The following is a 24766-nucleotide window of genomic DNA, read 5'->3' as shown; positions in this document are numbered from 1 at the left end:
CCTCACACAGGTGCATCTGATTCAGGATAATACATGGAGTGGAGGTGGACCTTTAAAGGCGGACTAACTGGTCTTTGAGGTCAGAATTCTAGGTGATAGACAGGTGTTCAAGTACTTATTTGCAGCTGTATCACACAAATAAACCATTAAAAAAATCATACATTGTGATTTCTGGGTTTTTCTTTTTAGATTATCTCTCTCACAGTGGACATGCACCTACGATGAAAATTTCAGACCCCTCCATGATTTCTAAGTGGGGGAACTTGCAATATAGCAGGGTGTTCAAATACTTGTTTTCTTCACTGTAAGTAGAGAGTCAATGTGGAAGAAGTTATAACATCACTCGAATGCAGGTTATTTCTTTTATGAGATGAAGCCCCATGTAACATATCCAACACAGAGTTGACTGGCACCAAGCACAAACTGTTTTTGGGGACCTCACCCACTGTTGCAATGAAAGGCAAACAATGCAGCCAGACTTGTACAAAACAACCTAGTTTGGAACTCACCGTTGGAGCAGTCCAGTCCTCCCCAGCCAGGCTCACATTGACAGGTATCAGGAGAGACACAGCGACCGTGGGCACACTCCTCAGTACACAAAGCTGAGAATAAAAAATAATAAAAAGGGTGTTCATTATAAGCGGTTATCATGCTTGTCTTACTCTGAGAGCTAAGACCATGTTGATCTGTGCTTACTGCACCATGGCAATGACTGACATCACAAAATGTTCCTTGCTCCATCTAAATTTCATTATTACTTCATATGCATTGTAAACATTTGTCTATGTGTATTTTGGGTAATCATACCAGCCCATATGACATACAAAAAATTCAATATCGTCTAAAATCTTCTTACTATAATTTTTGTATCTCAGTTAATAAATATGTACCAGTTCTCTTTCAAATCATTTCCAATTTATTTTGATGAACTAACAAACAAAACATCAGGTTAGACCCCCAGGAATGTCAGCGCTGTATCACACAGTGACTGTGCATTTATTGCTGTAAACCTGGTCATTTCATTTCCACATGCCCCTTGATGTGCTCGAAGCATTTCATAGCGATGAGAGTAATTGCAACCGCAACAGGTTAGAACAACGACTTGGCTCAATGAGGTGTTGAAGATGTCGATGAGGACATCTGTGAGCTTATCTGCATAGTCTATCAGGGCACGGCCAGGAGTGTCACCCAGTCCAGAGGCCTTGCTTCCATTAGTCCTTCTGAGTCCTCCCCACATCTCCACACGGTGCCCAGGAACAGCAGCAGCAACCAGTCGTTAGGAAGGAGAGGGATCTTTTGTGCTGTGGTGGTGTTGTCTGCCTCAAAGTGAGCAAAGAAGTCATTGAGATAATCCATCAGCGAAGAGGAGTTGTCACAGGTCTGTGGGGAGGACTTGTAGTCCATGATGGTCTGGAAATGACGCCACATGTTCCCGGTGTCTCTGCTGTTGGTAAAGCGGTGGGCAATCCTCCTAGAGTAATGCCTGTTAGCTTCTCTGATGCCAATACAGTACATTACATAAATAATGTAATTTCATTTCCCCATTGTTACCAACAATTCAGTCCATACTAGTAGCCAGATGCAACCTTGACCCTACAATTTCAAAAGTATGAAAAATGTGTTGTTTGAATAGTGTTTTTTAAATGAGGAGTTAAAAGAAAAACACGACTCTTGCTGTTCAAACAAAAACACTCAACACAGTATAAGGAGCAGGGATGGTGAAAGGACATTGGTAACTTTGCATAGCAACTCTGGCTGACAATATCAACAAAATATTTTGTCTTTCCATTTTTATACAGTGTTCCCCATTATTCGTAGGGATTATGTTCCTTACACCCAACCGAATAACAAAACTCTACGAATAATGGATGTAGTCATACTAGACCTTTGAATGATATGTACCATATTTTTGCAACCATAAGAGGAACTTAAAAGTCTTGAATTTTCTCCAAAATGGACACCCTACCTGATGTTTATAATTGTGTGATTTGTCCAATAAAGTAAACTTGAACACATTGGTTACACTGTTAGCATGCTTCCAGGGGTTTTAGTGTGTATGTAAGTGATGGCACTCATGAGGCAGTGAGGAACAATTGCATTCCACATCTTCAGGCAGAAGAAGCTTATATTGCCCCACATGCTGGGTGTGTAGGCAGGTCATTACTGACGATGTCATACATACTCTTGGTGTCGAACTAAAATTTTCACACCGCACCAAACAGTATAGCATAACTAGGAAATCAGAAAATAAATAAAAGAATGACTCAAGAAATACTTGACACAAAACATGCACTTTAAACGCTATTTACATCCTCCCAGTATGCTTTGGAGCACTCCCTAATGAGAGATCCTTAGTGCCGCAAAGCATGCTCAGAGGATGTAAATAGCGTTTGAAGTGCATGTTTTGTGTCAATTATTTCTTTAGCCATTCATTTACCTTTTGTGTTTTAATACCAGAATTACCGCTCATGAACAGAACTTTGATATGCTTTCCTGCCTTCACGAAAGCCAGACGAAAGGAGGCAGCGGATTGGCCACCCCGGCTCTAGAAGAATTTTTTTCCCAATCTTCTTGGCAGAATTGTTTCAACTCTGCCATATTGTAGGATTTTCTAGCACGAACTGCCCATTTATGGTCACAACACAGCATCTCAATTGGATTTAAGTACAGACATTTGAGTTGTCCAATCCTAAATCTTTTTTTTTTCCTTTGAGCCATTAAGAGGTGGACTTGCTGGTTTGTTTTGGATCATTGTCTTGGCGCATGCTCCAAGACCACTTGAGTTTGGTGCACAAACTAGTGGTTGGATGTTCTTCTGGATTTTCTGGTAGACAGCAGAATTCATTGTTCCATCAATCACAGCAAAGCAGCCTTTGGATCAGCCATCACACTGCTACCACCGTGCTTCACTGTTAGCATAATGTTCTTTTTCATCAAATATAGTGGCATTTTTATGCCAGATGTAATGGGCCACAAACCTTCCAAAAAGTTAATTTTTTTCTCGGCAGTCGACAGAATGTTTCTCCAAACGTCTTAAAGATCATCAAGATGTTTTTGGGCAAATGTGAGACGAGCCTTTGTATTCTTTGTTGACAGGAGGCATTTTCACCAGAGAACTCTCCCATGGATCCCATTTTTGGTCACTGTCAATCTTATGGTCAAGTCATGAACATTGACCTTAACTGAGAGCAGCGAGGACTAGAGGTCTTTAGGTGTTGTTTGAGGTTCTTTTGCCACCTCTTGGATGAGTCGTTGTCGCACTCTTGGAGTCATTTTAGTTGGTCGTCCACTCCTGGGAATGTTTGCCACTGTTCCCAATTTTTTCCATTTCTGGATAATGGCTCTGACAGTGGCTCGCTGGAGGCTCAAAGCCTTGGAAATGGGTTTCTAATGCTTTACAGACTGATGGATTTCAATCACTTTTTTCTCATCTCTTCTTAATTTCTTTGGATAGTGGCATGATACATTGGTTCATGAGGCTACTTCACTTTCTCTGACAGATTCTACTTAATGTGATTTCTTTTTTCAACAAGTATGGTGCTAATCAGGTTTGGTGTGGCTTGTGAATCTTAACTCACCTTTGCCAAATTTGTGGTTAGTGACTGTGATGGGGACAATTACTTTTTCACAGAGGGTTTAGAAAGGTTTGGATTTTTTTTTGTAAATTTAATTATCATTTGAAAACTGTATTTTGTATTTCTTTGGGTTTTCTCTGATATTAAAATTAGTTGGATGTTTTGAAACCTTTGTGCGTGATAGATATGCACAAAAAAAACTGAAATCATGAAGGGGCAAAAACGTTTTCACACCAGTTATATACAGTATATACATGACATACAACAAGGTGCAAGATGCAACGTTTTCTTGTGTATGTTTTTGTTGAAAGAAACCTTCAACATACCAGTGACAGGTGCTCCATGAGTGGAAATATATGTCATACAGCAACCTTGTGAATCATGTCATGTATGAAAGCAGCAGAACAATGGTGAGGTGTGACAGAAGAATTTAAGATGGAGGTGGGACTGAATCAGGGATCAGCTCTGAGCCCCTTCCTGTTTGCTGTGGTAATGGGTAGGCTGACAGATGAGGTTAGACTGGAATCTCCTTGGACCACGTTGTTCACAGATGACATTGTGATATGTAGTGAAAGCAGGGAGCAGGTGGAGGAACAATTGGAAAGATGGAGGCATGCACAGGAAAGGAGAGGAATGAAGATTAGCCAAAGTAAAACAGAATATATGTGCGTGAATGAGAGGGGTGCAGGGGGAAGAGTGAGGCTCCAGGGACAAGAGATACCAAGGGTAGACGACTTCAAATACCTGGGGTCAACAATCCAGAGCAATGGTGTGTGGTAAGGAAGTGAAAAAAAAACGGGTCCAAGCAGGTTGGAACAGTTGGCGGAAGGTGTCTGGTGTGTTATGTGAAAGAAGAGTCTCTGCTAGGATGAAGGGCAACTTGATAAAACAGTGGCAAGGCCGGCCATGATGTACGGATTAGAGACGGTGGGACTGAAGAAACAACAGGAAGCAGAACTGGAGGTGGCAGAAATGAAGATGTTAAGGTTCTCTCTGGGGGTGAGCAGGTTGGATAGGATTAGAAATGAGGGACAGCCAAAGATGGATATTTTGGAAAGAAGGTTCGAGAGAGCAGAATTCAATGGTTTGGACCTGTCCAGAGGCGAGAGAGTGAATATATATTTGTAGAAGGGTGCTGAGGATGGAGCTACCAGGCAAAAGAGCGAGAGGAAGACCAAAGAGAAGGTTTGATGGATGTGGTAAGGGAAGACATGTAGTTGGTGTTAAAGAGGAAGATGCACGAGATTGGCTTAAATGGAAAAAGATGACACGCTGTGGTGACCCCTTACGGGACAAGCTGAAAAGAAAAGAAGAAGGAGAAGAACTGTATTGTTTGAGTGGGGTTTCAAAATCCATGAATAACTACCTACACAAGCACAGAGGGTGTCTATTTTTAACTGAAAAATAATTCAAATTTTTTTAGAAATCCCGTTTCGTTTCTATGGGTTAAATTAAGTCAGAAAGAACAGATTGTATGTGTCTCATCTGTAGCTAGACTGACACACACTTAAACTTAATGTAGTGAAAAGATCAGAAAAATCATCTCCGTTATCTAATACACAAGTTGTTCAAATTTGACAGGCTGAACTTCTCCTCTATCATCCCTTGCAGCTCATTTTGTGAGACTCACTTGTGAATCAGACGATGAATACTGCATCATTCATCAGGTAGGATGTGTGCAGGCAGACGACAGGCTGACAGCTTGGAGACTTTTGCTCTTCTATCGCGCATATATGATATGCTTCTTACCTTTCTTTCCCCTCTGTTTGAGCTAGTGACTCCTTAATAACAAATAAAGGTAGTCTAAATTCCACAGAAAAATAATGTGAAAACGTCCCATCCATTCACGTTCTGAGCCGCTTATAGTCACAAGGGTCTCAGGAGAGCTAAAGCCTATCTCAGCAATGTTTGGGTAGGTGCACCCTAAACTAATTAAAAACAAATGATTATGTAAAAAATATGAGCCATGCAATTGGTTCTGTAAATTTTGGTATGAAACTACTTTATTCTGATGCCAACAGCAAGAACTGTATGTTGACACATACACATTCACACATTCAAAGCAGACATTTACCTACACTATATAAAAAACGCTTTTTTTTCTCACTGCCTGAAATCCAGAAGCTACATGAAATCAAACGAAAGCTTTTTGTTTTACTTCCGTTAGGATTAGTAACATTATTTGTTTGCTAACAGACAGAATAATGAGAGATGGACTTTTTAAAAGACAAATGTAATTACTTTCTTCAAAGTCAGATATTCATATATATTTCATTAGTATTTGATACCAGTGCCTTTAAACTGTATGACTTTGGTCAAACATTTTGGATATCCTTGCGCAAGTTTCTCAAAATAGTTGGCAGGAATTTTGGTCCATTCATCCTGACAGAACCGATGCTTCGTATGCTTCAGGTAATTGTCCATTTGTCCCCAAGCTTTCAATTAAGCACTTTCTGCTCATGTACAATAAAGACACTTTACCTGCTTGCTCTTATTATTGTGTACATTATTCTTGTTGAGAAGCTTGTTTTTACTTTGAAAAAAAAACAGCTCAAGGAGCATCTCCTGAATCTTTTTTCACCTCTTTGTACATGCTGTGACACATGACCATTTTTTAACATTTTCTGATACCCCATCACCATTCATGATCGTAGCTTGGAACTAGCACAAACCTGATATTGGGAAAAAGACCGGCAACATGATGCCTTCATTTTCCACTGAGGCTATCACTAACATATTCAGAAGATGGAGGTACTACAAATGAAAATCCACGGCCTTGAAATGAATTTTGAGATAAATGGACATTCCCGTCGAGCTTCAAAGTGCTGGACAGGGCCAGGCTACCAAACAATTAGCTCCACAAAAAAATACAGATATGAACTATGGAAAGAGCAATGGATCAGGCACCCCCCACCTTCCGGAATTTACCAGGAGAAAAGACTAATGACATGGGGCAACAACCATAAGGGAGCAGCAGCAGATTACTAAGGGCTGCATTGAGTGTTTCTTCAACCCTGAGAGAGTGGCTGTGGATGGTGGCTACAGGGAATTTTGCAATCATTCAATTTTCCAGGAATTAAAAAAAAAATCCTCATCCCCAGCATGAATGAAAGTTATCCATCCATCCATTTTCTTTTAGCCGCTTATCCTAACTAGGGTCACGGGGAGTGCTGGAGCCTATCCCAGCTGTCAACGGGCAGGAGGCGGGGTACACCCTGAACTAGTTGCCAGCCAATTGCAGGGCACATAGAGACAAATAGTCACACTCACAATCACACCTAGTGGCAATTTAGAGTGTACAATTAATGTTGCATGTTTTTGGGATGTGGGAGGAAACCGGAGTGCCCGGAGAAAACCCACGCAGGCACCGGGAGAACATGCAAACTCCACAATCACACATGTGACTTTGTGACTTTGTTGCCTTCTTGAGTGTGGGTGACTTGTCACTGTATATGCTTTGGAACACAGTGTGCACCAAGACTGTCACATCGGCGCCTGTGTCGATTTTGAACTTGACACTGCTTTTATTAATGTCAATTTTGACCATCCCAGGGTCTCCATCTGTCGTGATGCTGCCAAGAAAGACTTCTTCAACCTGCTCCTCTTCAACCTCATGCACAGATTTGGACTTGCACACACGCCTGTAATGTCCCTTCCTTACACATGCATGACACTTTACATCCTTAGCAGGACAGTCACGCTTGGGATGAAAAGGAGAGCTGTCACATTTTTGACACAGTGACTGTGCTTTCATTATGTTGCTGAGCACTGTGTGGCTTGTTTGGCTGTTTGAATCGTGAGATTTGTGTTTAGCTGACCTGGAGGTGCTCTTGAACACTCTGTCATCAGATCTTGTATCACTTGCCTCGGAACGGGTTACCCCACACAAACAAAACTGCTGTTTCTTCACCCCCTCCCGCTGCCGTGCCATTCTTATGGCTTTATCCAAAGTTAGATCCGCATCCGACTGCCTGCGTTCAGACAACCCCTTGTCCAGCATGTCAACCACAATTCTGTCTTTGTTCAGTTGCTGGTGCAACACACCATAGTTACAATGCTCTGTCAGGGCATAAAGTAAAGTGACAAAAGAATGCACGCTTTCTCCCTCTCTCTGATAACGAACGTTGAACTTGGTGGGCACCGAGATGATGTTTTTCTTCACAACAAAAAAAGTCTAGAATCCCCCTCTCACTCCTTGGTATACGTCTCTTTGGTGGTCCGACAGATTTAATCCAAGGTGAATGTCATCTCCCTCGCCTCACATGCAATAAATCAACATATTTATTTGGTTCTTCTCACAGCTTGCTTGTAGGTTATTTGCCAAGGAAAACCTTTCAAATCTCCGGATCCATTTGTCCCATTCCTGTGGCTTTGAAAAGTCAAAGGGATCCGGTGGCTGGATGTTGAAAGTAGCGCTCAGTCCAGCAGCGATTGTCGGCCGGTGAGGTGCGTTGTCCCCCGGGGCGGGAGCTATGGCACCGCCGGTCTGGTTTCCTCCATGTAGACTCATCCTCTCTCCACCACCATGCAAAACAAATCTCCGTTACTTCTGACACCATGTCATGTTATTGAACAACCTAGACGTGAGTCCAACTGTACTGTTTAATGTGGGTGATATTTTGCCTTTCAACCACCAAACTGCCTCTTGCTGCACTCACTTAGCATCCTGTGTCATCGCGCCCCGCTGACATCATCCAACATTGACTGTCTACTTTTCTTTCTTTCTACTTTAACACAACCACACCGCAGTGACCTTGGATTTAAGAAACCCGAGTTTACCAACCCCTGCACTGGACATTGCACCCCAAACCATGACTGACTTTGGATATTTCACATTGGACCTCAAGCAACTTGGGTTCTGTTCTTCACGTTTTACTGCAAACCCTTGGACCTTGATTCCCAAAGGAAAGAACACTTTACTTTCATCGGAAAAGACAATGTTGTTGAACTGGCCAGGTTGTTTTAATTTGGTGGTTTTTGAAGCTATGACTCCTGCCTAATTTCACTCTTTTTGGATCTCTGCTAGATAATCCACTGAAGCCCATGGTCATCTCTTTCCTGGTGCATCCTCTCTCACATTTTGTCCTTCCACAACAATTTCACTTGATATGCTTAGACATAGTACTCTGTGAACAGCCAGATGTTGATGAATGAAGTTTTATGGCTTACTCATTCTCTGGGAGTATCACTGATGATTTTCTGCCCAGCTCTCAAGTCTGGATTGTTCCCCATTTTTAACCCAAGGGAGACAATTGGACCAAACTGAAGCAATTTAATGACATCTGGGGAAACATGTGCAGGTGGTTTGGTTTTAGTAGACGGTTAGTTTAAGACATTTATGGCCTGCAAATTTTCTGCTGACTTCTTCACATTATTCCAATTTTTTGAAATTGAAATTGGAAATTAATGAACTTTTCCATGACATGAAATTTTTTTGGGAAAGGGTCTGTACATTTGCAAATATTTTCTCCAAAAATGTTTCATGCTGTCATTGTGAGGTGTTAGAATTTTGAGAAAGAAATCATTAATTCAATTTTAGAATAAGGCTGGAGGAAATTTGAACAAAATGAAGACCTGTGGATAATTTCTGGATACACTGTAGACATTTTTGGGACTGACCCAGCTGAGCCCATTTTCTGTTCAAACTATGAAAAATATGCCATAAATACTCAATAAAAACATGACGAAAATCTAACCTTTTCCTTCATTTTAACTAATAATAATAACAATAATAATAATAAAATAAATTATTTAGTACATTGACAAACATGTTCAAAAAGTTCTTTGTCAGACAGACTAAAACATAGAACACACCAAACATCAAAATCACGTCATGAAAAACAAAACAACAAAAAACAATGGAGGTCCAGGTAATGCAGCTTTTAGCAATGTAAGAACCCATCTTGCCCAAGTAAGATCAAGATGATAGAAGAACAACGAAACTATTGAGAGGTAAGTACATACAAAAATACAAACAAGATAGCCAAGCAAGCCAACAACCCACATTTAAACCAGGAGTAAAGCACGTGCGTGCAAGCGGGTGGCCGATGTAGGCAACTCAGTACAGTGGACTCGTGGGGTATTAGTCCAAGTCCTACAGGAGAATCAAATTTGGCTGTTTACAAGATGATGTTGAATAAAGACACAACGTGCTTCTCTTTGGCTCTTGCGTACCCCTCGGGCCACCCATTCACATATGAAATAGCAGCACTGTCCTATACAATTTACCATCTAGGGTGGATAATGAATTTCTTTTAGGTAAAGTGCATCAGTACAAGATAATGATGGGATTGAACAACATAGAATTATGCATCTGAAAAGCATTCATTTTCTATGCCACTTATAGTATATAAATACAGTTCATGCTTACAAGTTCATCGGAGCCGTGCTACAAATTTACATTGTGAGTTCATGAAACATGGGTTTTTCAGTTAATGTAGTCATCTACTGGATAAAAGTGGATTTCTGACACAAAGACTACATGGTTACTCGGAAAACAACAGCATAATTTGTCTTGCTAACTCAGTCTTTTTTTTTTTTTTTTTTAACTGAATTGAATGTCAGCATGGTGGACAACTACCTCACAGTTCTGAGGACCAGAGTTCAAATCCCGGGCTGTAGGTTTGGATGTTGTCCCCATGCTGGCTGGGTTTTTTCCATACACTCCAGGTTCCTTCCACATCCCCAAAACGTGTGATAGGTTAATTGAAGACTCTAAATTGGTAATCGGTGTGAATGTGCGGGTGAAGTATTATTTTTTTATATGTGTCCTGCAATTGGCTGGTGACCAGTTCAGGGTGCACCCGAAGATAGCTAGGATGGCCTCCAGCATGCTCATAACCGTAGTGAGTATAGGCGGTATTAAAAAAAAATGAGATAGTTAGATGAATTGAATAAACATCCATCCATCCATTTTCCAAGTCACGTATCCTCATGACTGCTGGAACCATTGGCAGCCACCTTCGGCCGAAAGGCAGACTATAGCCGAAACTTGTCGCCAGTCAGTAGCTGGGCACACATTGTATACAGACACTTTCACTCAGTGGGAACTGAACCCATGCTATCTGGAGTAAAGTCAGGCGAGTGTACCGCTACACCATTGATGACTGGTTGAATAAACGTTTGAAAATTAATTAATTAATTAATTAATTGGATACATTTCTCTAATGGACTGCTGCAGAGGATGTCGATTCTGAAATTGAAATTCTGGCGTCTTGAAGTCTATGTGGGTGTATATGGACAGTCGGGGAATGAAACCACTCTACTGATGTCTCAAAATGGTGAGCAGAGTTGTGCTACCAGACAGCAATTTAACTCAACAACGAGGACAGATGTGGACTGTGGAAACAATAACATATTCTCCAGCAGTTCTTCCTGGAATTTACTGGGAGCCAAGCCCAAAGATATGGAACATTTAAACATGAAGACACAACAACACCAGCAAATTTACAAGGAATCCAAATCGTATTTGTCTGCTGTTACAATTTCTGGAGCTATCTGATCCAGGGGTGTTATGACCTTGTCAGCCACAGAAAACAGAGTGCTAGTATTGTTGAGGTTCTTACGACTGATTTCAGAAAAGTGTTGCTGTCTAGCCCTGACTAACTCTTGGTTAAAATTACAAAGACTGTAGAGGTAATAATTAATTTAGAGTTTATTTTTTGTCCACTTGCGTTCTGCTTTCCTGCACTTTGATGTAGAGGATGGTTTGATGTTTGTCTGTTCTGTTGATGTTGTTCATTGTTGTTCTAGGTTGACTCAGGATGGTCTTATTTATAACAGATGTGACAGCATTCATGGCATTTGAGATTTTTGAGGGGAAATTGTCCAAAGGTTCATCAACTTTCCCAGCATTCGCAGTCAGTGCCGCAGCCACAGTCTCCATAAACTTTCTGTAATATTTATGAAGAGCATTAGTTCCCTGCGGGGAGATGAGCCTAAAACAGGTACACATTCATCCATGGGTCAAGCTTGGATCGACTCAAGTGTATTAAGAAAATTTGTTCCGGCGTCCCAACTGCCAGTGCCATAAAACAGGAATTATATCAACCACTAATGTCATGTAAAATGCTGAAACTTACAGTACATCATTACTCCTAATGCTTTTTGTAAAACTTGCTGTTCTCTAACAAGGAGCCGAACTGCAAAATTCAAAACAAGTATGAGTTATGATGATAAAGATAAGAACCACAAACCAAAGATAAGTTGAACATGCTGGGGCCTATAAACCAAAACGAGCCACTGTTTCTATAAAGTAATGTTGTTTACTTCATCAAGAGCAGCACTATATTATGACTTGTTTTATCAAGACTACGTGCAAATGGCAATAATCAGGAACGGAGTGTAAGCTAATTTCCATTTGTAACCACAACTAATTAGCTGGAATAGTGTTCAGACACATCTGTGTTTCATATCGTCTGGAGGTCTCTTGGCTAAACACATTCAAAGGTAGTTGAGAAAGAACAAGCTACCACCCTATGAGACTTCCAGATCCAGACGGAAGAACTAGAACTACCCCTCCTGGAATCCATCACTTTATCATGGTGGAGGGTTTTGTAGGTCCAATGTACCTAGCAGCTAAGATGTCTGGTGCTTCACACACTTGGTAGAATCATCCATTGAAAACAGGGGACCAGACAAAGCAAAAAGACCGATATGATGAAAAATTTGAATGGACTGACGTTCCCCTTTCCTGCTCGAGGGCATTGGCCTGGTAGGCGGTTCTGCAACCATGAGGCCCGGCCGGGCATAGCCGGAAAGGGTAACATGGGTCCCCATTGTTATGGGCTCACCACCTGTGGGAGGGGCCATAGGGATTGGGTGCTGTGTGAGCTGGGCGATGGCTGAAGGCCGGGACCTTGGCAATCCCATCCCTGGCTACAGAAGCTGGCTCTAGGGACATGAAATGTCATCTCTCTTTACAAGACCTTGGCCAAGATTGGTCATCCCCAACCACCACTGAAAGGTATGAAATTCAATCATGCAAGAAACAATTGGGACCCCGAACGTTAATAGTTGGAGATGAAGTCGTCAAGGATGTGAAACACTTCTGGGGTGAGAAAACACCAAAGTACCGTGTTTTAATAATGACATGATGTCTGATATCAATCGAAAAATCCTGAAGCTCACTGATCAACACTCACCTGTGAAATCTATCATTATACACGCAGGGGCCAAGGATATTCCCAAGCAGCACTCAGAGGTACTGAAACGAGATTTCATTGATCTCCTAACAAAAGTGCAATGTTTGGATGCTGCACTTTTCATAAGCAGACTTCTCCTTCTTCTTCTTTTCCTTTCGGCTTGTCCCGTTAGGGGTCGCCCCAGCATGTCATCTTTTGACATCTAAGCCTATCTCGTGCATCTGCTTCTCTAACACCTACTGTCCTCATGTCCTTCCTCACAACATCCATCAACCTTTTCTTTGGTCTCTCTCTAACTCTTTAGCCTGGCAGCTCCATCCTCACCACCCTTCTACCAATATTCTTACTCTCTCACCTCTGAACATGTCCAAACCATCTAAGTCTGCTCTCTCTAACCTTGTCTCCAAAACATCCAACTTTCAATAAGCAGACTCCTCCCACTTGCATAATTTGGAGATGAATGTTTCTTGAGGCTCTATCAATTGAATACGTGGTTTCAGTGAAGTGTGTACTGCACTATCTGTGAGTTTCATTGACAATTTTTGGCAACACAGACATGTTTACAAGGCAGACGGTTACTGCATAAATATGATTATATATATATAATAAAATATTAAGTTATTGGCTGGCAACAATTTTTATTGTTTACATCATTCACCACCCAAAAAGAAAATGGACATGTTTCCAAAAATCAGGGACGAAAAGATGCAGGTGTTCCCAAGCAATCAGCGGAACAAAAGATAGATTAGGTGACACAAGGTTTACATCAAAAACTGTATCGACACTGTGACTGTAAATAGGCAGAACTGGGTTTTCCCCAACTAAAAACCCTGGATGACCCAAGAGACTAAGGCACTCCTGAGACACTGCAACACCGCCTTCAGGTCAGGGGACAAGGCACAGAACAGTTCCACTAGAGTCGACTTAAAGAGGGGCATCAGAGTGGCTAAGGTGGCCTACAAAAGAAATATTGAGGAGTGCTTCACAGAAAACAAAAAAAAAATGTCAGAGGGATTATAACACATCACAAACTCCAACAGTAGGAAGAAGATGTGTGCCAGAAACACAGACGCCTCGCTGGCAGAGTAACTAAACCATTTCTTTGCCTGTTTTGAGATGGACAGCTCAAACCCAGGCTCATCACAACCACCTCCAATCAGAGGCACACTGACGCTTCAAGAACATGAAGTGAGGTGTGCTCAGGACTGTAAATATCAGGAAGGCTGCTGGCCCAGACGGAGTGCCAGGGAAGGTACCGAAGGCCTGTGCTGATCAGCTTACAGGTGTTTTCACAAAAATCTTCAACAGATCCCTGCAACAATCAACCATTCCCTCCTGCCTGAAACCTGCAACAATCATCTCCATCCCAAAGAAAGCAGCCGTTGAGAGTCTAAATAATTGCAGGCCTGTTGCACTCACACCCGTGATCATGAAGTGCTTTGAGAGGCTGGTTGCATGCCACATAAGGGGCTCGCTTCCTCCCTCACTCGACCCTACCAGTTTGTCTACAGAGGAAACTGGTCCACCAAGGATGCTATCACAATAGTTCTCCACACTGCATAGAGCCACCTGGTACGCCAAGGAAACTACATCAGGATGCTTTTCATAGACTTTACTTCAGCCTTTCATACCATCATCCCAGGTATTTTGGTTGACAAACTTTCCCTCCTTGGAGTATCTCCTTTCATCTGCTGCTGGATTAAAGACTTCCTCACAAACCATCCACAGTCCTTTAGACTTGGCCCACACCACTCTTCCTCAATCACCCTCAGTACCGGGTCCCCCCAAGGCTGTGGTCTGAGCCTTCTGCTATACTCTCTGTACACATATGACTGCATACCAGCCCATCCCAGCAACTCCATTATCAAGTTTGCTGATGATATCACCGTGATCGTGCTTATCTCAGAAGGAGATGAGTCTGCCTAGAGAGACGAGATTGGTAAATTGCCAACGTGATGTTCTGCAAACAATCTTACACAGAAAACCATAAAGACAAAGGAAATCCTTCTGGACTTCCGGAAGTGCGGCAACCGACCATTGTTCATCAATGGGGAGTGTGTGGAGAGGCTCCACTTCTTCAAATTTCTAGGAGTCTACATCACAGAAAAACTCCCTTGAACTGTAAATAGCACTGCGGTGGTGAAAAAGGCCCAACAGCGACTCCACATCCTGAGAGCGCTCGTTAAGAACAATTTGGAAGCGAAGCTGCCAAAGGCCTTTTACAGAACCACTGTGGAGAGCATCCTCACATACTGCACCAAACTGTGGTATGCCGATGCACAGCAGTGGACAGGAAAGCTCTGCAAAGAGCGGTTGACACTGCCCAGAAGATCACTGTTCTGCTCTCTGCCCTCCTTAGAGGACATTGCCAACTCCCGCTATCACAGCAGAGCTACTAACATTGTAAAGGACTCTTCACATTCTGGTCATCACCTGTTTAACCTGCTGCCCTCTGGCAGGTGGTAAAGGTTCCACAAAACACGGACAACCAGATTCAAGGACAGCTTTTTCCCCAGAGCCAGAAACTCCTTAAACTGAAAATCACTGAACACATCAGTACTGTAATGGAATATTATGCAATGGCACTTTTGTGCATTTATATTTTTTCATTTATTTATGCAATAACTGTGCCTTGATGTTTTATCTATTGTTTTTACCCAAGATGTTCTTTGATTTTTATTCTATTTTATTGCACCTTCCAACTTGTGGAGAAGCACTCATCATTTCGTTTTATGCACAGCATATAATGACATTAAAGGCTTTTGATTTTTTATTTATTTTTTAATAAGAAATTGAGACTCAGGTTAAGGATGGGATAAAGGATTCTTGCAGCCCCCGAAGGGGTAGGGTAGTTGAATGGATCCATATCAATCTAACAGTTTGCCAGTACAATCTGTAGGCCGGTACCAAGCCCGGATAAATGTAGAGGGTTTCATCAGGAAGGGCATCCAGTGTAAAAATTGTGGCAAACAAATATGAGCGTTCATCTAAAGAATTCCAGACCAGACCGGTCGTGGCCCGGGATAACAACGGAACTAGATGAAGTAGTTCTGAGCATTCCAGACAGACAGACAGTTGTCATTGGTGCAGGTTGTAATGGACATACATGGTGAAGGAAACAGGGGCGATGAAGAAGTGATGGGTAAGTACGGCATCCAGGAAAGGAACTTTGAGGGTCAGATGGTGGTGGACTTTGCAAAAATGATGGAAATAGCTGTAGTGAACACTTATTTCCAGAAGAGGCTAAGATGACTCTGTGTCATGCTCCAGCCAGGGCTGTGCGGGTGCCTGCGCAATCGCACACATCTGCGCCTCATGCGGGCTGATTATCCCTGTATATATTGGACCCCAATGATGACGGGTCCTCCACCAGATCATTGAGGTTCATGCCCTGTTCCAGCACCCCTGTATCCCTGATCGTCAACCCATGTGTACCGACCTTCGCCTGTTCTCCGACCGACCCCATAAGCCTGACTCCCTTGATACTCCTCCCTGCTTCGATCGATCTCCCGTGAACCAACTCCTGCCTGCCGGCTGACTTGCTCTCTACACCCGACGTCCTGATTATCGCTGCTGTACCTGACTGCCTGCCCGATCCCCTACCTTGGATTGATAAACGTTTTTCCCGAATTACCTCTCCGTCTCCTGTGTCCTCCTGCATTTGGGTCCTACCTCTGTTCCGATGGGTCGTGACACTCTGGTGGTGGGTAAGAAGATTAAGAAGACAAAGGTAGAGCAGAGAACCTTGTGGTGGAAGCTGAGAAAGGAAGAATGTTGTGCGGCCTTTCGGATAAAGGTGAGACAGGCTCTTGATGGACAGGAGAAGCTCCCGGACGACTGGACTACTACACCTAAGGTCATCAGAGAGACAGACAGGAGAGTACTCGGTATGTCTTCTGGTCGGAAAGGGGAGAACGAGACTTGGTGGTGGAACCCCAAAATAGAGGAAGTCATACAAGAGTCATACAAACAAGAGGCTAGTCTACTCGTCTAGCCTCCACTACTCTATAATTCCCACAGCTCTGAACATTGCCTTTGTTCTTAAAAATGGGAACTCGTACACGTTTCCTCCATTCTTCAGGCATCTTTTCGTCTGCTAGTATTCTGTCGAATAAGTTGGTCAAAAACTCTGCAACCATCTCTCCAAATTGCTTCCATACCTCCACCGGTATGTCATCAGGACCAACTGCCTTTCCATTTTTCATCCTTTGTAGTGCCTTTCTAACTCCCCCCTTACTAATCATTGCGATTTCCTGGTCCTTCACACTTGCGTCTTCTACTCTTCCTTCTCTCATTTTCTTCATTCATCAACTTCTCAAAGTATTCTTTCCATCTATTTAATACACTACTGGCACTAGTCAACACATTTCCATCTCTATCCTTAATCACCATTACCTGCTACACATTCTTCCCATTTCTATCCCTCTGTCTGGCCAACCTGTAGAGATCCTTTTCTCCTTCTTTCATGTCCAAGCTAGTGTACACGTCGTGTCCAAAGCATTGAAGTCTGCGCTCTTGAACCTTGTCTCCAAAACATCTAACTTTGGCTGTCCCCCTCATGAGCTCGTTTCTAATCTTATCTACCCTGCTCACTCCTAGAGAGAACTTCATCGTCTTCAGTTCTGCCACCTCCAACTCTGCTTCCTGTTGTCTCTTCAGTACCACCGTCTCTAATCTGTACATCACGGCTTGGCTCGCCACTGTTTTATAAACTGTGCCCTTCATCCAAGAAGAGACTCTTCTGTCACATAACACACCAGACAACTTCCGGCAGGTGTTCCAACCTGCTTGGACCTGTTTTTTCACTTCCTTACTACACTCACCATTGCTCTGGATTGTTGACCCCAAGTATTTGAAGTCGTCCACCCTTGCTATCTCTTCTCCTCACATTTACCCCCCCCCCCCATTCACGCACATATATTCTGTTTTACTTTGACTAGTCTTCATTCCTCTCATTTCCGGTGCATGTCTCCATCTTTCTAATTATTCCTCCACCTGCTCCCTACTTTCACTGCAGATCACAATGTCATCTGCAAACATCATGGTCCAAGGGGATTCCAGTCTAACCTCATCTGTCAACCTATGCATTACCACAGCAAACAGGAAGTGGCTCAGGGCTGATCCCTGAGTCACATCTATAGCACATCACACCACTGTTGTGGTGCCCTCATACATGTTGTGTACTATTCTGGCATATTTCAAGGCAAATATTGCATCTGTGGTATTCTTTCTAGGCATGAAACCATACTGTTGCTTGCAGATATTTACTTTTGTCCGAATAATAGTTTTCAAATTATACCTGCTAAACTGCTGTTTGTTGTGAAGTGAGTTGAGTTACCTGGTACCATACAGCACTCATATCTTAGATTTGCACTCACAAGCCAAAGCAAAGCAAAAATAGTTGGGTTTCTCCACACTAAAGGCCTCTTTATACTCCCACGGTCGCACTGTCGACTACGCCCACATTGCATCATGTTACCTACACATAGCCCCTGTATATCTTGCTGCACACATGTAAAAAGAAAAAAAGTCGCTGCATCGAGAAAGTCAAGGAATAACCTCTCGTGGTTGGTCCATTTTACTCACGCGCTGTGATGTTTTACTCACTGTTCCTCACTGCTGCCACCTTCTTGATTGATTTTGCAGCATGATTAAACCTATCATCTGGTCATTTAGGTCCATTTGTTCATGTAGACTGTGTTCCTCAGTTGCTATTGTTGTTGCTTCATTCCTTGTTATGGAATGGAAAGGAAAATCGGCTCCCTGAAATGACCAAAATGTGGTGAGGGAAACTCCACCCGGTGGTGTCCTCGTCAACACCACCCGTAGCGACTTCTCTAACATGGAGAAGAACTGCAGCACATTTTCAAACTGTTCACAAAGGCTAACTTTATGCAGGATAGAGGAAATGACATGAGAACGGTCGCTGCACGCCCAAGTATAAAGATGCCTTAATTATGGCTACTCCTTCCTACTAAGCCTACTTGGATGAACTGGTGACGGATGGTAAGATGAGAGACGAAACATCTTCTATGGCAACCAGAACAATCCGGTTGTGATGGATTCAATGCCCTGGAAATTAAATGACCTGGGTGATTGAGAATATTCGTCTGTACATATCAGAAGCTTTATTTTCAATTTATTGTCCAGCCAGCCATGCATACCCAGAGGATATATACACCAAGCAGATACAACTTACGAACACACAGGTCTGCAAATTCATAGAAACCCGGGCAGCACTGAGAGCGTCGCCGATACATGGTTCTCACTCCTCTTCTGTAGCCTGTCTTGTAGCTGATCCTGCATGGGAACAGAACAAATACATGCACATGGTGTCTGACATGTTCTTTGTTACAACGGTAGTTGCTAAACAGCATGGACACCTTGTATGAAAGTATCAGCGATACACAGAACACATTTCCACTGAGTTACTGTAAAATATTTTCTTCATTAAGAAATGTGGCAAACATGCAAGAAGCTCAAACTCAGGCCACATTAACCAGCAACTGCCCCAAAATTAATCCCCATGTATCTACCACAGGAGGAACAGCAGAGTATAATTCTTTCGCTTCATTCCTTCGATTTGTCTTGGTCACTGGGAATAGATATGAATTATTCATTCATTCATTCGATTTCCATATGCCTTATCTTCACTAGGGTCCCAGTAGTGATGGAGACCATGGTGACTCTTGCCAAGAGGCAGGATACACCATGAACTAGTCACCTATCAAAAGGCACATAAAAACAACCATTTGGACTCACATTCATATCTATGGGCAATTAGGAGTCTTCAATCAACCTACCATGCATGTTTTGGGGATATGGGAGCAAACTGGAGTACCTGGACAAAACCCATGCAGGTATGGGAAGGCTTAATTTAAACTCTGAACTGTGAGGCGAATGTGCTAATCAGTCACCCACTATTCCACCCGTATGAATTATTTTCTACATAAAGGAAACATCTGAGAGAAACCGTACTAATGCATCAGCACCAACATCAACAATAATGTATGTAACATGATACAATCTATGACTCACCACACATATCTTCTGGCATCAGCAATTAAGGCTTGCCCACATCTCTCTACTAGCTTGTCACTCTTATCTGTATTACACTCAGTCATAGTGTGCATGTCCACTGTGAGGGTTTTAGCCTTCCACCTCCCTACCAACACACCAATCTGTATTGCAAAGAAATTCATCCTGTAATCATTTGGTAGGCACGAGATAAGTATACTGAAAAAGTATAGTTTTCAAGTGCAGTTCCAATTTTCAAACATTTGTGATGTGAAATATAAAAATTTTGTTATATGTCATGAGAAATGAGTCAACTGTTTGTTCCTTACACGTTTGCTCATGATCTCATTAAAATAATGCAGCAAAATTTTCAAGGTAGAAAAAATTTTCATGATGGTGTTTTGCATAGGGTCCCTTTGAGAATCTCATCAAAATATGATACAATCATACATCTTCGGAGAAGATGAAAGTGACCTAAATGTTCAAGTGAACTGAAGTGTCTCCTTCTCAGTCAAGGACAATGTTTTCTGACATTTATCCCCCCTCTGAAGTTCAATGACTCAGCTCTTAGCCAAAGGAGCTTAAGTGGTGGCTGTAAAGTTTAATGTGATCATTAAAGCCAATACGCTGACAGTCCTTCATGAAAATGACCACATCGGACAGAGCTGGAGTGCCAAGTGTTAGAGAGATTGCAGTGAACGTCTGTCTGTCACATTCAGTTACAATATTATTGTACTGTACATACAGAACCAGACAGCAAGTGAGATTGGGGAGCATATGATTATGTCTTTTATCTTGGTAATCCATGCAAACGCCGAGTCAAAAATGTGACACAATTTGTCATGTCACATTCAGTTTTATTAGGACCACAAGTCAGAAGTTTCTTCTTTTATATGTTGATGAACATGAAGATCTTACACGTCATTCACATTGCCTGGATAGACAGGTATTGCTGAATCAAAGACCAGAGGCCTGCGACACGACGTCACAATCAGGTGATTTTCGGCCTCGCGCCATATTGGAAGACCAAGCGATTGCTTGGAGGGTCACATGCTCATTGATGATATGGCTCGTGTCGACAATACTATCGTCAACCTCTGCCCGGAATGTGGACAGGGCCCTCACAAACAGGAAAAACGTGCTTCCACTTATAATGATGTTAAAAAATACTGTTCTGAAACTGTTTTGAAACGTTTTTTCTGGTGTGGTCTGAATAATATGGTCATTGTTTGATAGTGTACTGAGTTACATGAATTAAATTGTGAAATATTTTAGAACTGGGGACTTGTTTTAACATCAGCATCCTTTCAACAACTTATTGAAACTTGAATATGATGCGTTCTGTTTTATTAAGTAAGTTGGCCATACAAAAAATAAATATATTAACATTTTGTTATTTATGATTATTGTTTCAGGCAAGCCAGCACAGTTGTATGGTTCCACTAATCCGGACTGGGGTCCGACCAACAATCATATGGAAATCAGTGGAATATTCCCTCTGTACAGCAAATTGAAATAAAATGTGTTCCTTTATCCATAAAATGATGTGAAGAGCATTCTTAACTGCACGTCTTTGTGGAATTCTATCATACCCAAGCATGCTTTATAAGCTCAAGATAATGGACTTTGCATTCTTCCTTGAACATTTTGTTATTCTAAGATAGTAAAAACCGCTCTAAATTGAAAACAAAGAAATCTGTTACATTTGGAAGGCATTTATTGCAATTCATGTAAATATATATATATATATATATATATATACACACACACAGTTTTTGTTTCAAATACAGAGGGTAACTGTTACAAGTAGAACTAAAAACAATTTTCAGGGTACAGAACAGCCTGACATGTTAGACGGAGAATGAGACAATACAATTTTAAAGTAAAATTGGTTTGTTTGTTTTTGCACTTGAATAACATTGGGTACAGCACATTTATATGGTCAAAACATTGTGATAGGGTCTTTTGTCTTTGCTGAAGTCAATTTCACCAATTGGGTGATACTCCACATCCTTTAAAGGTGTTGGCAGCTTCCAGTTTGCTTTCTCTTGTGTGACAGTCTTTGAGTCCCATTTCCTGATGTTGTCTTCAACCCAAAAGAGCAGTGCTGCAACATGTGAACAAGCTTCTCCCAGGCCACCCTTGCAGTTGCAATGTGCCGCAACAATTTTCCCCACTTTGTTTAGCAATCACCCAAGACCAAAGGGGCTTTTCTCATAATGTTTGGGAATGGAGAACCTGTAAAGATAATATTGGAGCTTTTGACATATATGCATGTATACATGTATTAAATATCATGCACATTTAAATAATATTACTGAATATTTTCACCTATCATTGTTGTAGCAAATGAAAATTTCACAAAAGAGTGAATGCAAAAGAAATTTATATTTTATTGAAAAAAATTATCTATTTGAAATATAATTTTGAAAATATATGTAGTATAAAGACACGGAAATATAAAAAGAAATTAATTATACTCTTTCCTGCCTGGCGTCATGTAACTGTCAAATTATAAGTTCGAAATGACCATTAAATTACTCCTGGCCTCACAAACATTACATGCATTTAAATGTACATGAATCTAATAATTGGACTTGCTAAAAAACTGTAGTGGGTCACAGTGTAATGTAATATAGTAGTAATAATATATTATTATTATATACATATTACTATATAATATGTAATATAGACCATATGAAATGTAAACACTGACCTTTCCACTGACTACGTGGTATCCATTTCTGACAACAGGTCCCACATCGCGAACACAGCCACACACAAACTGTATGCATCCATGCTCTTGTAAGCTTACAGGTCATCCATGGTATAAGTACTTGGAGTGAAGATAAAATAGTTCACAATGTCAGGGTAAGTTACATCACGATATGTCACATCTGTTGTCCATTCCTGTTTGGGTAACGCGTATGGGTCAACTCCATCAACCAGAGCAAGTTTCTCCTTGTAACGATTCCTTTCGACAGCTGGCAGGGTGTCAACATGTTTGCACTTGGCAGAAGGGCCTGCCATGCCTTCCTAGATCATGTAGATCAAATTTCAAGCAAGGAAACAGTGACAAAACTAGATAAAAGCTGATTACACCTATATGCAGTCGAACGTCCCGGGGGTTTGTTGGTCTTCCAATATGGCGGAAAATTAATGCACATGCTTGGCAGTGACGTCAGTCACAGCCCTCTATAGTAATAGACACAAGTGAATAAAGAGCGTAACCATTAAATTAATCAAAATGTTCATACCTGTGTCTTGTGCATTTGAACCAGTTGAGAATGTCAGTGCAGCGAGTATAGTAGACCTGGTCGAATGGATGAGCATAAGATTCTTGGATGCTCACTGCATAACTAGAAGAACAGGATATAGAAAACGTTACAATGCTTTGAAGAGATAGCACACCTTTCTCATAAAAAAAAAAATGCTCTCGTCACCAGATCATCAAAAGAGGTTTCTATAGCAGAACCCATCCATCCATTTTCTTTTGCCGCTTATCCTCACGAGGGTCGTGTGGAGTGCTGGAGCCTATCCCAGCTGTCACTGGGCAGGAAGCAGAGTATACCCTGAACTGGTTGCCAGCCAATCGCAGGGCACATGGTGTCACGTCCCATCGGAACGAGAGGTAGGACCCAAATGCAGGAACTCAGAAGACGCAAGGTAGTTCAAGAAGAGACACGTTTATTGTATGCAGAGTTCGGGGATCGAGCAGGCAGTCCGGTGCACGGGGAAACAACGCAGGCAGAAGTGTCAAGGAGTCAGGCTTACAAGGTTGGTCAGAGAACGGACGGAGGTCGGTACACACAGGTTCAGTCAGGAGTACGAGAGTGCTGGAACGGGATGTAAAGCTCAACGAACTGGCGGAGGACCAGTCGTCACCGGGTCCTATATATACGGGGGATGATCAGGCCGCATGAGGCACAGGTGTGTGCCTCCCAATCAGCGCAGCCGCACAGCTCGTGCTGAAGCGGCAGGATCATGACACATGGAGACAAACAGCCGCACTCACAATTACACCTCGGGGCAATTTAGAGTTTCCAATTAATGTTGCATGTTTTTGGGATGTGGGAGGAAACCGGAGTGCACGGAGAAAATCCACACCTACGGGGGGTACGGGGAGAACATGCGAACTCCACACAGGCAGGTCTGGGATTGAACCTGGGACTTCAGAACTGTGAAGCCAACGCTTTACCAGCTAATCTACCGTGCCGCCTATAGCAGAACCTTCCATAAAAATTCATTTTTTTCCACCAAGAGTTTTAAGGTTTTACTAAAAACTTATCACAGCAAGGCAGCACGTTGGGGCCGCTGTAGAGCATTGGCCTCACAGTTCTGAGGACCGGGGTTCAAAACCTGGCCCCACCTGTGTGGAGTTTGCATGTTCTTCCCGTGCCTGCGTGGTTTTTCTCCGGGCACACCGGTTTCCTCCCCTATCCCAAAAACATGCATTAATCACAGAAAAGATAATGTAAAGAAGAATAAAATAATATTCAAAATCAAAATGATTAATTAATTTAAAAAACAATTAATATGATTTTTCTTTTACGACAACAGTGTGTGGTATTGAAAAAGACCTAGGTCATGATGCATCCTCGCATTTTTAATTAAAAAAAAACACTGATATCAATCAGATGGCATTTTGACATTAATTTTTTTTTCAATTTAAAATCCAGCAATGTGACTGTCATTTATTTATTTAAACATTACGTTTTGGCAGAGCAACTACAGATCTCAAGATAATATCATATTTATTAAAAACAGATGCAAAAAGCCACACAAGATTGTGTGCAAGATTGCAGAAACTCCTGATGTTGTGATAAAAAATGTATTTTTACAATTTATTGTGAGCCTTTTCCGTTGTTTTAAAATGAATAGATCCGAAATTTAGTTTGGGGGTGAAAATGATCATGAGGTGTCACAGATGACACAAAGATGTTATCGATCACAGCACCTGCGTTGGTGTTGCCCCGTTAAAACTTGCATAGTGATATTGTGCTCTAAGCACTGAGTGGTCAGACCACTGAA

General features: G+C 41.9%; 1 protein-coding gene across 1 annotated transcript in view; it reads right to left on the bottom strand.

Annotated features, from left to right (window-relative positions):
* LOC133498606 (multiple epidermal growth factor-like domains protein 11) overlaps positions 1-24766 on the bottom strand; it is a 217556-nt gene that overhangs the window by 140652 nt on the left and 52138 nt on the right. The window contains exons 3-5 of the mRNA XM_061815677.1: positions 22993-23094; positions 18918-19018; positions 510-602 (exon numbers count right to left, since the gene is read on the bottom strand). Coding sequence (XP_061671661.1) covers positions 510-602; positions 18918-19018; positions 22993-23094 — 296 coding nt within the window. The remainder of the gene's footprint in view (positions 1-509; positions 603-18917; positions 19019-22992; positions 23095-24766) is intronic.

This window comes from Syngnathoides biaculeatus, chromosome 3 (genome assembly GCF_019802595.1).
Source record: "Syngnathoides biaculeatus isolate LvHL_M chromosome 3, ASM1980259v1, whole genome shotgun sequence".
In the NCBI taxonomy this organism is placed as follows: domain Eukaryota; kingdom Metazoa; phylum Chordata; class Actinopteri; order Syngnathiformes; family Syngnathidae; genus Syngnathoides; species Syngnathoides biaculeatus.
Note: the sequence above shows the minus strand (reverse complement) of the source record. Positions and strands in the feature narration are given on the sequence as shown.